At 45.8% G+C, this 14,851-nt stretch overlaps 1 protein-coding gene across 1 annotated transcript in view; it reads left to right on the plus strand.

Annotated features, from left to right (window-relative positions):
- LOC137301220 (ephrin type-B receptor 2) overlaps positions 1-14,851 on the plus strand; it is a 1,084,770-nt gene that overhangs the window by 398,698 nt on the left and 671,221 nt on the right. Inside the window, exon 2 of the mRNA XM_067970697.1 lies at positions 929-993. Within this exon, the coding sequence (XP_067826798.1) occupies positions 929-993 (65 nt within the window). The remainder of the gene's footprint in view (positions 1-928; positions 994-14,851) is intronic.

Raw genomic sequence — 14,851 nt, forward strand, 5'->3', positions numbered from 1 at the left:
GAGGAGGTAGTAGTGATATTGGACAGGATAAAAATAGATAAAGAGGAGGTGCTTAAAATGTTGGCAGTACTCAAAGTAGAAAAGTCATCCGGTTCGGATGGGATACATCCTCGGTTACTGAGGGAAGTAAGGGTAGAAATTGCAGAGACTCTGGCCATAATCTTCCAATCCTCCTTAGATATGGGGATGTTGCCAGAGGACTGGAGGAGTGTAAATGTTACACCCCTGTTCAAAAAAGGGGAGAGGGATAAACCCTGCAATTACAGGCCAGTGAGCCTAACGTCGGTGGTGGGGAAACTTTTAGAGACAATAATCCGGCACAAAATTCACTGGCACTTGGAAAATTATGGGCTAATAAATGAAATTCAGCACCGATTTGTTAAAAGAAAATTGTGTTTGACTAACTTGATTGAGTTCTTTGATAAAGTAACGGAAAGTGTTGATGAGGGTAGTGTGGTTGATTTTCTGTATATGGACTTCAAAAGGCATTTGTTAAAGTACCACATAATAAACTTGTTAGCAAAATTAAAGCCCATTGGATCAAAGCGACAGTGGCAGTGTGGATACAAAATTGGCTAAGGGACAGAAAGCAGAGAGTAGTGGTGAATGTTACACAGTATTTGCAACAGATTAGGGAGATATGCTTGAAAAAGAAAAAATGCCATTCTATGGGGCTAGATGGGGGCAGCCAGCTCGGCTCCCAGTAATTCATCATAGGTGTCCCTGATTAAATAAACAGTGGGGTTATAATGCAATGTTTCAGATACGGGGCAGAGTTGCTGCAGTGAGAGACAGTCTGTGATAAATGTAATTTTTAAAATATCTGTGTGAACCTAATGCATAATGTGAACAATGGCAAGAACAGTAAACGACTGGTTCACCAGCTTCCAGGTGACATTAGTTCATTGATTTCCTTTTTTTTATACAGAAACCTTGATGGATTCTACGACAGCAACAGCAGAGCTGGGCTGGGCAGCTCACCCTTCGACTGGGGTGAGTAATTTCTCCATATTAAACAGCTGTTTGGTACACTGGGTTGGGGATGGGGATTGGGTGGGGGAGGTGGTGGGGAGGGGCTGGGGTGTGGGCGAGGGGGTGGGGTACAGTTTGTAATGTTTACCTCAGTTTAGCTGCAGCCCACGTGTGACAGCACTTCGCCCTTGGGTGTATTATAGCAAATTTACTGGAGGAATGTGACAGCAGCGAAAATATTACCTGCTTTTGGATACTAAAAGTTTAAGCCCTCTCAAAATATTTGTAATCTTAGAATCATGGAATGGTTATAGCACAGAAGGAGGCCATTCAGCCCATTGAGCCCGTGCCAGCTTTGTAAAAGCAATCCAGTTAGTCCCATTTCCCTGCTCTTTCCCCGTAGCCATCCAATTTTTTTACCTTCAATTATTTATTCAATTCCTTTTTGAAAGTTATTATTGAATCTGCTTCCACCGCCCTTTCAGGCAGCGCATTCCAGATCAGAACAACTCACTGCGTAAAAATGTTTTTCCTCAAGTCGCCTCTGGTTCTTTTGCCAATCACCTTAAATATAGAAATGTTATTTACCCACTGATTTTAAAACTTGCTGAGCATGTCATTATAATATAAATAACTCAGATTAAGAGATTTTCCCTTCATGAAACCACGTTTTTGTAATTATTCACATTATTGGCTTAAAGTGCGAGATACTTTGTTTATTCTTCCCTTTCCCTTCCCGAATATTCTTTGTTCTTTGTGATTGTAAAAGATATTTTTCCCTTCACTGTGAGAGCTGCAATGGCTGCTAAGGGAACGACAGGGGGAGTTTCCTGTGTGGAGTGACCCAGTGACTGGACACTGACCAGACACTGACCGGATACTGACTGACAGACTGGAGTGACCCAGTGACCAGACACTGACCGGACAAGGACCAGACACTGACTGGACACTGACTGATGGACTGGACACTGACTGGGCACTGAATGGGTGCTGACCGAAAACTGACCAGACACTGAATGGACACTGACCAGACAATGACCGAACGCTGACTGAACGCTGACCAGCCACTGACTGGCCACTGACTGGACACAGAATGGAAACTGAATGGACACTGACTGGACACTGACAGGACACTGACCGGATACTGACTGACATACTGGAGTGACCCAGTGGCCAGACACTGACCAGACCCTGACTGTACACTGACCAGACACTGAATGGACACTGACTGAATACTGACTGGACACTGAATGGACACTGACCAGGCACTGACTGACATACTGGAGTGACCAAGTGACCAAACACTGACTGGACACTGAACGGACAGTGAACAGACACTGACCAAATACTGAATGGACACTGAACAGACACTGACCAAACACTGACCGGACAGTGAATGGACACTGAATGGACACTGACCAAACACTGAATGGACACTGAATGGACACTGAATGGACACCGAACAGACACTGACCGGACAGTGAATGGACACTGAATGGACACCGAACAGACACTGACCGAACACTGAATGGACACTGAATGGACACCGACCGAACACTGAATGGACACTGAATGGACACTGACCGAACACTGAGCGGACACTGAATGGACACTTAATGGACACTTAATGGACACTGACCAAACACCGACCGAACACTGAATGGACACTGAATGGACACTGACCGAACACTGACCGGACACTGAATGGACACTGACCGAACACTGAATGGACACTGAATGGACACTGACCGAACACTGAATGGACACTGAATGGACACTGAATGGACACTGACCGAACACTGAATGGACACTGAATGGACACTGACCGAACACTGAATGGACACTGAATGGACACTGACCGAACACTGACCGAACACTGAATGGACACTGAATGGACACTGACCAAACACTGACCGAACACTGAATGGACATTGAATGGACACTGACCAAACACTGAATGGGCACTGACCAAACACTGAATGGACACTGAATGGACACTGAATGGACACTGACCGGACACTGAATGGACACTGACCGGACACTGAATGGACACTGAATGGACACTGACCAAACACTGACTGGACACTGAATGGACACTGGCCGAACACTGAATGGACACTGAATGGACATTGAATGGACACTGACCGGACACTGAATGGACACTGAATGGACACTGACCGAACACTGAATGGACACTGAATGGACACTGACCGAACACTGAATGGACACTGAATGGACACTGACCGAACACTGAATGGACACTGAATGGACACTGACCGAACACTGAATGGACACTGAATGGACACTGACCGGACACTGAATGGACACTGGCCGGACACTGACCGGACACTGAATGGACACTGAATGGACATTGAATGGACACTGACCAAACACTGAATGGGCACTGACCAAACACTGAATGGACACTGAATGGACACTGAATGGACACTGACCAAACACTGAATGGGCACTGACCAAACACTGAATGGACACTGAATGGACACTGACCGAACACTGACCGGACACTGAATGGACACTGAATGGACACTGACCGAACACTGAATGGACACTGAATGGACACTGACCAAACACTGACCGAAAACTGAATGGACATTGAATGGACACTGACCAAACACTGAATGGGCACTGACCAAACACTGAATGGACACTGAATGGACACTGAATGGACACTGACCGGACACTGAATGGACACTGACCGGACACTGAATGGACACTGAATGGACACTGACCAAACACTGACTGGACACTGAATGGACACTGACCGAACACTGAATGGACATTAAATGGACACTGACCGGACACTGAATGGACACTGAATGGACACTGACCGAACACTGAATGGACACTGAATGGACACTGACCGAACACTGAATGGACACTGAATGGACACTGACCGAACACTGAATGGACACTGAATGGACACTGACCGGACACTGACCGGACACTGAATGGACACTGACCGAACACTGAATGGACACTGAATGGACACTGGCCGGACACTGACCGGACACTGAATGGACACTGAATGGACATTGAATGGACACTGACCAAACACTGACTGGACACTGAATGGACACTGACCGAACACTGACTGGACACTGAATGGACACTGACCGAACACTGAATGGACACTGAATGGACACTGACCAAACACTGACTGGACACTGAATGGACACTGACTGAACACTGAATGGACACTGAATGGACACTGACCAAACACTGACTGGACACTGAATGGACACTGACCGAACACTGAATGGACATTGAATGGACACTGACCAAACACTGACTGGACACTGAATGGACACTGACCGAACACTAACTGGACACTGAATGGACACTGACCGAACACTGACCAAACACTGAATGGACACTGAATGGACATTGAATGGACACTGACCAAACACTGACTGGACACTGAATGGACACTGACCGAACACTAACTGGACACTGAATGGACACTGACCGAACACTGACCAAACACTGAATGGACACTGAATGGACATTGAATGGACACTGAATGGACACTGACCAAACACTGACCGAACACTGAATAGACATTGAATGGACACTGACCAAACACTGAATGGACACTGACCGAACACTGAATGGACACTGAATGGACACTGAATGGACACTGACCGAACACTGAATGGACACTGAATGGACACTGAATGGACACTGACCAAACACTGAATGGACACTGAATGGACACTGACCAAACACTGACCGAACACTGAATAGACATTGAATGGACACTGACCGGACACTGAATGGACACTGAATGGACACTGACCAAACACTGACCGGACACTGAATGGACACTGAATGGACACTGAATGGACATTGAATGGACACTGACCGAACACTGAATGGACACTGAATGGACACTGACCAAACACTGACCGGACACTGAATGGACACTGAATGGACATTGAATGGACACTGACCGAACACTGAATGGACACTGAATGGACACTGACCAAACACTGACCGGACACTGAATGGACACTGACCAAACACTGACCGGACACTGAATGGACACTGACCAAACACTGACCGGACACTGAATGGACACTGACTGACCGCCTCTGGCCACAGTGTCACTGACTGAACTCAGCATCAAACTGCCTCATTAACATTGCTCTCTGATCCTGGCACAAAATCCAATCTCCCTCAGCACAAAAACAGCCCAATCCTGTTACTCAAAATGTTTATTCAGTTGCTTTAAACACTGAATAAAATGTAGCCTAATTATTGGTGATTTTTTCACTGCTCACACCTGGTTGCAACATGGCACCAGCGCACTCTGGATTTGAAGCTCAGGTCCAGATTTTAACTCCAGATGGGCGGGTGGGTAGTGAGGAGAGTTGAAAACTCACCCGCTGCTTCAGAAATGAGGCCCGGGGTTTTTAACTAAATCCCTCTGGCCGACTTCCCGCCTGTGCGGTGAAAAATCGAACAGAAAACTCCTGCTCCTCCGGGCCCCACAAGGTAAGTCAAATCTTACCTGTTTCAGCCTCTTCTGGCCCCGATTCACCTTGTGGGAACGACACATCAGATTCCCCTCTCAAGCCACCAATTAAAATTGTAGTCGGAGCCCAATGATGTCATCAGGACCCATCTTTCATTTGTAAAGAAGGATCTGACCAGCTTTGGGCAGGTGTCTGAATAACTGGACAGTTTTAAACCAGGCGGGTTAAAATCACCCCCAGTACAACATAACATGCAGGATCAAAGTGACATTTCGATGTTTGAAGCAGAACTCAAAGCCCAAGCCTGGAGACAGTGACTGACTGGACAAATTTCTTGCAGGCATCCTTAGATACGGGGATGGTGCCAGAGCACTGAAGAATTGCAAATGTGACAACTTTGTTTAAAAATCCAACAATTACAGGCCAGTCAGTTTAACCTCAGTAATAGGGAAACTTTTAGAAATAATAATCCAGGACAAAATTAACAGTCACTTGGACAATTGTGGATTAATAAAGGAAAGCCAGCATGGATTTGTTAAAGGCAAATCGTGTTTAACTAATTTGATTGAGTTTTTTGATGAGGTAACAGAGAGGGTTGATGAGGGCAATGCGGTTGATGTTGTGTATATGGACTTTCAAAAGGCGTTTGATAAAGTGACACACAATAGATTTGTCATCAAAATTGAAGCCCATGGAATTAAAGGGGCAGTGGCAGCATGGAGACGAAATTGGCTAAGTGACAGGAAACAGAGAGCAGTGGTGAACGGTTGTTTTTCGGACTGGAGGGAGGTGCACAGTGGTGTTCCCCAGGGGTCAGTGCTGGGACCACTGCTTTTCTTGATATACATTAATGTCTTAGACTTCGGTGTACAGGGCTCAATTTCAAAACTAGTAAACAATGAGGAGGATAGCGATAGATATCAAGAGGATAGAGACAGGCTGGTGGCACGGGCGATGAAATTTAACGCAGAGAAGTGTGAGGTGATACATTTCGGTCGGAAGAACGAGGAGAGGCAAAATAAACTAGAGGGCACAACTCTAAAGGGGGTGCAGGAACAGAGAGATCTGGGGGTAAATGTGCACAAATCTTTGAAGCTGGCAGGGCAGGTTGAGAAATTGGTTAAAAAAGGTATATGGGATCCTGGTCTTTATAAATAGAGGCATAGAGTACAAAAGCAAGGAAGTTTTGATGAACCTTTATAAAACACTGGTTCTGCCACAACTGGAGTTCTGGGCACCGCACTTTAGGAAAGATGTGAAGGCCTTAGAAAGGGTGCAGAAAAGATTTACTGGAATGGTCCCAGGGATGAGGGACTTCAGTAGATTGGAGAAGCTGGGATTGTTCTGCTTAGAACAGAGAAGGTTGAGAGGGGATTTCATAGAGGTGTTCAAAATCATGAAGGGTCCAGACAGAGTATGTTTGTACATACTCTGTCTGGACCCTTCATGATTTTGAACAGTTAAATAAAATATGGAATTAAAAAACTAGTATCAGTAATGGTGGCCATGAAACTACCGGATTGTCGTAAAAACCTCTGAAATGGCCCAGCAAGCCACTCAGTTGTACAATCTCGCTAAAAAAAAGTCATAATAAGAATAAAACCGGACAGACCACCCGGCATCAGACCACGAGGCACCGGATACGACAAAAGCAAACCAAGCCCAGTCGACCCTGCAAAGTCCTCCTCACTAACATAGAGTCATAGAGTCATAGAGTTATACAGCACGGATAGAGGCCCTTCGGCCCATCGTGTCCGCGCCGGCCATCAGCCCTGTCTACTCTAATCCTATATTCCAGCATTTGGTCCGTAGCCTTGTATGCTATGGCATTTCAAGTGCTCATCCAAATGCTTCTTGAATGTTGTGAGGGTTCCTGCCTCCACAACCCTTTCAGGCAGTGAGTTCCAGACTCCAACCACCCTCTGGGTGAAAAAGTTCTTTCTCAAATCCCCTCTAAACCTCCCGCCTTTTACCTTGAATCTATGTCCCCTTGTTATAGTACCCTCAACGACGGGAAAAAGCTCCTCAGTATCCATCCTATCTGTGCCCCTCATAATTTTGTAATCTGGGGACTTGTGCACCTAGAAGGACAAGAGCAGCAGGCACATGGGAACAACACCACCTGCACGTTCCCCTCCAAGTCACACACCATCCCGACTTGGAAATATATCGCCGTTCCTTCATCGTCACTGGGTCAAAATCCTGAAACTCCCTACCTAACAGCACTGTGGGAGAACCTTCACCACACGGACTGCAGCGGTTCAAGAAGGTGGCTCACCACCACCTTCTCATGGGCAATTAGGGATGGGCAATAAATACTGGCCTCGCCAGTGACGCCCACATCCCATGAACGAATATAAAAAAAGTAGGCCATTCGGCCCCTCGAGCCTGCTCTGCCATTTGATAAGATCATGGCTGATCTGATTGTGACCTCGACCCTACTTTCCGTCTACCTTTGACTCCCTTGTTAATCAGGAATCTATCTAACTCAGCCTTAAAAATATTCAATGACCCTGCCTCCACCGCTCTCTGGGGAAGGGAGTTCCACAGACTCACGACCCTCTGAGAGAAAAAATTTCTCCTCATCTCCGTCTTAAATGGGAGAGCCCTTGTTCTTAAATGGGAGACCCCTTAGATAGAGAGAAAGGTCAAGGACCAGAGGACATAGACTGAAGGTGATTGGCAAAAGAACCAATGGTGATGTGAGGAAAAATGTTTTTATACAGCGAGTTGTTATGATCTGGAATGCGCTGCCTGAGGCAGATTCAATCATGGCTTTCAAAAGGGAATTTGATAAGTACTTGAAGAGAAAGAATTTGCAGGGCTACGGGGATAGGGCAGGGGGAGTGGGACTAGCTGGATTGCTCTTGCAGAGAGCCGGCACAGGCTCAATGGGCTGAATGGCCTCCTTCTGTGCTGTAACCATTCTATGATTCTATGTCTTACATTAAATAGCCACATTTGCATGAAAAAGTTCAGTGTTTTTTTCTATAATTCTGTAATTTTCATACCTATTTGTGGAGTTATGAATGTTGTGCTGACTGTGTGCGGTGTGGAGAGTTGGGGTTAAAGCAGTTTGAGAGAATTATTTGAATCATTTCATTGGATAGTTTTCTATTTGCTTGTTGCTGGATAGTAGTTTTTCCTTGCTTCTGATTGGTAGTTTTCCTTACATGTCCAGTAAACCAACCGGTATTGTTAACTTGGCCGTTAGCAATTATCTCAGCAAATGATGGATTTTTTATGTTAAGGAGCAATTTGAAATGTGACACATATAAGTTATGTCTGAAATATACTCGATATTTGGAGCATCAGATTCTGGCAAGTGATTATTTCTGTATCATTTGTAATGTTGAAGATGCTGATGATTTTTTATTAGTGTCACAGAAGAAGATAATGTCTTTAAAGAGTTACAAACACATTACCAGCTCACATGACATGAGATTATTGAACTGTGAGAGAATACAACATATTCCAGTGGAACACGTGTCAATATGTTATTGATATCAGAGGGAGTAATAGTTACTAGTGGATCCCATAAGTGGAGTACAATGCACGGTCAGTACATTGTGTACAGGCCATGGAAGGAGCAAGCTTGATGGACCAAATGGCCTTTCTAATTTCATGCTTTCACTGTTTTAATAATTTAAGTTCAAGAATGGAAAAGTTACCTTTGAGTTATCCGACAGTCTGCCACAAATACAGCCGGCAGCTCCTCGAGGCTGAGACAGGAGAAATTACAATGGGGAATCAGGAAATGGCAGATGCGTTAAACAAATATTTTGTATCTGTCTTCACAGCAGAAGACACAAAAAGCATCCCAGAAATAGTGAGGAACCAAGGGACTAATTAGAGTGAGGAACTTAAAGTAATTATTATCAGTAGAGAGAAAGTACTTGAGAAACTAATGGGACTAAAAGCTGATAAATAGAGTCATAGAGTCATACAGCACGGATAGAGGCCCTTTGGCCCATCGTGTCCGCGCCGGCCATCAGCCCTGTCTACTCTAATCCCATATTCCAGCATTTGGTTCGTAGCCTTGTATGCTATGGCATTTCAAGTGCTCATCCAAATGCTTCTTGAATGTTGTGAGGGTTCCTGCCTCCACAACCCTTTCAGGCAGTGAGTTCCAGACTCCAACCACCCTCTGGGTGAAAAAGTTATTTCTCAAATCCCCTCTAAACCTCCCGCCTTTTACCTTGAATCTATGTCCCCTTGTTATAGAACCCTCAACGAAGGGAAAAAGCTCCTTAGTATCCATCCTATCTGTGCCCCTCATAATTTTGTACACCTCAATCATGTCCCCCCTCAGCCTCCTCTGCTCCAAGGAAAACAAACCCAATCTTCCCAGTCTCTCTTCATAGCTGAAGTGCTCCAGCCCTGGTAACATCCTGGTGAATCTCCTCTGCACCCTCTCCAAAGCGATCACATCCTTCCTGTAGTGTGGCGACCAGAACTGGACCTGATGTGTCTACGTCCGAGAGTTCTAAAAGAGGTGGCTGCAGAGATAGTGGATGCATTGGTTTTGATCTTCCAAAATTCCCTAGTTTCTAGAACAGTCCCAGTGGATTGGAAGGTAGCAAATATAACCCCGCTATTCAAGAAAGGAGGGAGAGAGAAAACAGGGAACTACAGGCCAGTTAGCCTGACATCAGTAGTGGGGAAAATGCTGGAATCCATTATTAAGGAAGTGGTTAACAGGGCACTTAAAACATCATAGTATAATTAGGCAGAGTCAACATGGTTTTATGAAAGGGAAATTGTGTTTAATAAATTTATTAAAGATTTTTAAGGATGTAACTAGAGAGGTTGATAAAGGTGAACCATTGGATGTCGTATATTTGGATTTTCAAAAGATGATAAGGTGCCACACGAAAGGTTGTTACGCAAGATAAGGGCTCATGGGGTTGTGGGTAATATATTAACATGGATTGAGGATTGGTTAACGGACAGAAAACAGAGAGTAGGGATAAATGGGTCATTCTCAGGTTGGCACTCTGTAACTACTGGGGTGCCGCAGGGATCAGTGCTTGGGCTTCAGCTATTTACAATCTATATTAATGACTTAGATGAAGGGACCGAGTGTAATGTATCCAAGTTTGCTGATGATACAATGCTAGGTGGACACAAAGAGTCTGCAAAGGGATTATAGACAGGTTAAGTGAGTGGGCAAGAAGGTGGCAGATGGGGTATAATGTGAGGAAATGTGAGGTTATTCACTTTGGTAGGAAGAATAGAAAAACAGAATATTTTGAAATGGTGGTGTCCAGAGAGACTTGGGTGACCTGGTGCAAGAAACATAAAAAGTTAGGATGCAGGTACAGCAGGCAATTACTAAAGCAAATGGCATTTTGGCCTTTATTCCAAAGGGGCTGGAGTACAAAATTAAGGAAGTCTTAATACAATTGTACAGGGCTTTGATGAGACCTCGCCTGGAGTACTACGTACAGTTTTGGTCTCCTTATCTGAGGAAGGATATACTTGCCTGAGAGGCGGTGCAACAAAGGTTCACTAGATTAATTCCTGGCATGAGAGGGTTGTCCTATGAGGAGAGATTGAGTAGAATGGACCTATACTCTCTGGAGTTTAGAAGAATGAGAGGCGATCTCATTGAAACAAATAAGATTCTGAGGGGGCTTGACAGGGGAGATGTGGAGAGGTTGTTTCCCCTGGCTGGAGAGTCTAGAACTTGAGGGCATAGTCGCAAGATAAGGGGTCGGCCATTTAAGACTGAGATGAGGAGGAATTTCTTCACTCAGAGGGTTGTGAATCTTTGGAATTCTTTAACCCAGAGGGCTGTGGATGCTCAGTCATTGAATATATTCAAGGCTGAGATCGATAGATTTTTGGACTCGAGGGAAATCAAGGGATGTGGGGATTGAGCAGGAAAGTGGAGTTAAGGTTGAAGGTCAGCCGGATGGCCTACTCCTGCTCTTATTTCTTATGTTCTTAAAGCTGAATTGGCTCTTAGCTGAAGTGTGTATGTTGGGTCCGTCGTGTTGGTCCATCGTGTTGGTCCATCGTGTTGGGTCCATCGTGTTGGTCCATTGTGTTGGTCCATCGTGTTGGTCCATTGTGTTGGTCCATTGTGTTGGTCCATTGTGTTGGTCCATCGTGTTGGTCCATTGTGTTGGTCCATTGTGTTGGTCCATCGTGTTGGTCCATTGTGTTGGTCCATTGTGTTGGTCCATTGTGTTGGGTCCATCGTGTTGGTCCATTGTGTTGGTCCATTGTGTTGGTCCATTGTGTTGGGTCCATTGTGTTGGTCCATTGTGTTGGTCCATTGTGTTGGTCCATTGTGTTGGTCCATCGTGTTGGGTCCATCGTGTTGGTCCATCGTGTTGGTCCATTGTGTTGGTCCATTGTGTTGGTCCATTGTGTTGGTCCATTGTGTTGGTCCATTGTGTTGGTCCATTGTGTTGGTCCTTCGTGTTGGGTCCATCGTGTTGGTCCATTGTGTTGGTCCATTGTGTTGGTCCATTGTGTTGGTCCATCGTGTTGGTCCACTGTGTTGGTCCATCGTGTTGGGTCCATCGTGTTGGGTCCATCGTGTTGGTCCATTGTGTTGGTCCATCGTGTTGGGTCCATCGTGTTGGTTCATCATTTTAATAAGGGGAATAAGGAAATGGCAGAGAAATTAAACAAATACTTTGTGTCTGTCTTTATGGAAGAAGATGCAAAAAACCTCCCAGAAATACTAGAGAACCAAGGGTCTGGCGAGAATGAGGAACTGAAAGAAATTAGTATTAGTAAAAAGAAGTGCTGGAGAAATTAATGGGACTGAAAGTCGATAAATCCCAAGGTCCTGATGATCTACATCCCAGGGTTTTGGAAGAGGTGGTTATAGAGATAGTGGATGCATTGGTTGTCATCTTATAAAATTCTATGGATTCTGGAATGGTTCCTGCAGATTGGAGGTTGGCAAATGTAACCCCACTATTTAAGAAAGGAGGGAGAGAGAAAACAGGGAACTACAGACCTGTTAGTCTGACATCAGTAGTAGGGAAAATACCAGAATCTATTATAAAGGATGTGATAACAGGACACTTAGAAAATAATAATAGGATTTGGCAGAGTCAACATGGATTTATGAAAGGGAAATCATATTTGACAAACCTATTGGAGTTCTTTGAGGATGTAACTAATAGAATAGATAAGGTGGAACCAGTGGATGTGGTGTATTTGCATTTTCAGAAGGCTTTCGATAAGGTCCCACACAGGAGGATGGTGAACAAAGTTAGAGCACATGGAATTGGGGGTAATATACTGGCATGGATTGAGAATTGGTTAACAGACAGAGATCAGAGAGTAGGAATAAACGGGTCTTTCTCAGGTTGGCAGACTGTGACCAGTGGGGTACCGCAGGGATCAGTGCTTGGGCCCCAGCTATTCACAATCTATATCAATGATTTGGATGAGGAGACCAAATGTAATATTTCCAAGTTTGCTAATGACATAAAACTAGGTGGGAATGTGAGTTGTGAGGAGGATGCAAAGAGGCTTCAAGGGGATATAGACAGGCTAAGTGAATGGGCAAGAACATGGCAGATGGAATATAATGTGGAAAAATGTGAAGTTATCCACTTTGGTAGAAAAAACAGAAATGCAGAGTATTTTTTAAATGGTGAGAGATTGGGAAATGTTGATGTTCAAAGGGACCTGGGTGTCCTTGTACATGAGTGACTGAAAGCTAACATGCAGGTGCAGTAAGCAATTAGGAAGGCAAATGGTATGTTGGCCTTTATTACAAGAGGATTTGAGTACAGGAGTAAAGATGCCATACTGCAATTATATAGGGCCTTGGTGAGACCGCACCTGAAGTATTGTGTACAATTTTGGTCTCCTTACCTAAGAAAGGATATTCTTGCCACAGAGGGAGTGCAACGAAGGTTCACCAGACTGATTCCTGGGATGACGGGATTGTCGTATGAGGAGAGATTGAGTAGACTAGGCCTGTATTCTCTAGAGTTTAGAAGAATGAGAGGTGATCTCATTGAAACATACAAAATTCTTACAGGGCTCGACAGGGTAGATGCAGGGAGGATGTTTCCCCTGGCTGAGGAGTCTAGGACCAGGGGTCACAGTCTCAGAATAAAGGGTAGGCCATTTAGGACTGAGATGAGGAGAAATTTCTTCACTCAGAGGGTGGTGAATCTTTGGAATCTGTGGAGGCTCAGTCATTGAATACATTCAAAACAGAGATCGATAGATTTCTAGATATTAAAGGCATCAAGGGATATGGGGATAGTGCAGGAAAATGGCGTTGAGGTTGATGATCAGCCGCGATCTTGTTGAATGGTGGAGCAGGCTCGAGGGGCCGGACGGCCTACTCCTGCTCCTATTTCTTATGTTCTTTTATTGTGTACGTCATGTTGGGTCCGTCGTGTTGTGTCTGTCGTGTTAGTCCATCTTGTTGGTTTCATTATGTTGTGTCCGTTGTGTTGGGTCCCTCGTGTTGGGTCCCTCGTGTTGGGTCCGTCGTGTTGGGTCCATCGTGTTGGGTCCATCGTGTTGGGTCCCTCGTGTTGGGTCCGTCGTGTTGGGTCCGTCGTGTTGGGTCTGTCGTGTTGGGTCCGTCGTGTTGGGTCCGTCGTGTTGGGTCCGTCGTGTTGGGTCCGTCGTGTTGGGTCCCTCGTGTTGGGTCCCTCGTGTTGGGTCTGTCGTGTTGGGTCCCTCGTGTTGGGTCCCTCGTGTTGGGTCCGTCGTGTTGGGTCCGTCGTGTTGGGTCCCTCGTGTTGGGTCCGTCGTGTTGGGTCTGTCGTGTTGGGTCCGTCGTGTTGGGTCCGTCGTGTTGGGTCCCTCGTGTTGGGTCTGTCGTGTTGGGTCCGTCGTGTTGGGTCCCTCGTGTTGGGTCCCTCGTGTTGGGTCCCTCGTGTTGGGTCCGTCGTGTTGGTTTCATCGTGTTGGGTCCGTCGTGTTGGGTCCGTCGTGTTGGGTCCCTCGTGTTGGGTCCGTCGTGTTGGGTCCCTCGTGTTGGGTCCGTCGTGTTGGGTCCCTCGTGTTGGGTCCGTCGTGTTGGGTCCCTCGTGTTGGACTCATCGTGTTGGATTCATCGTGTTGGGTCCGTCGTGTTTGGTCCGTCGTGTTTGGTCCGTCGTGTTGGGTCCGTCGTGTTGGGTCCGTCGTGTTGGGTCCCTCGTGTTGGATTCATCGTGTTGGGTCCGTCGTGTTGGGTCCGTCGTGTTGGGTCCGTCGTGTTGGGTCCGTCGTGTTGGATTCATCGTGTTGGGTCCCTCGTGTTGGGTCCCTCGTGTTGGGTCCGTCGTGTTGGCTCTTGTGGAAGGCTTTGCTTGTTCAATTGTCCTGATGTACAAAACCGTCTGCAGTATAACCATGATGATTTGCTAACAGTGGGGATTGGCAGAATGATGGATCCACTTCCA

Source organism: Heptranchias perlo, chromosome 32, assembly GCF_035084215.1.
Source record: "Heptranchias perlo isolate sHepPer1 chromosome 32, sHepPer1.hap1, whole genome shotgun sequence".
Lineage (NCBI taxonomy): Eukaryota > Metazoa > Chordata > Chondrichthyes > Hexanchiformes > Hexanchidae > Heptranchias > Heptranchias perlo.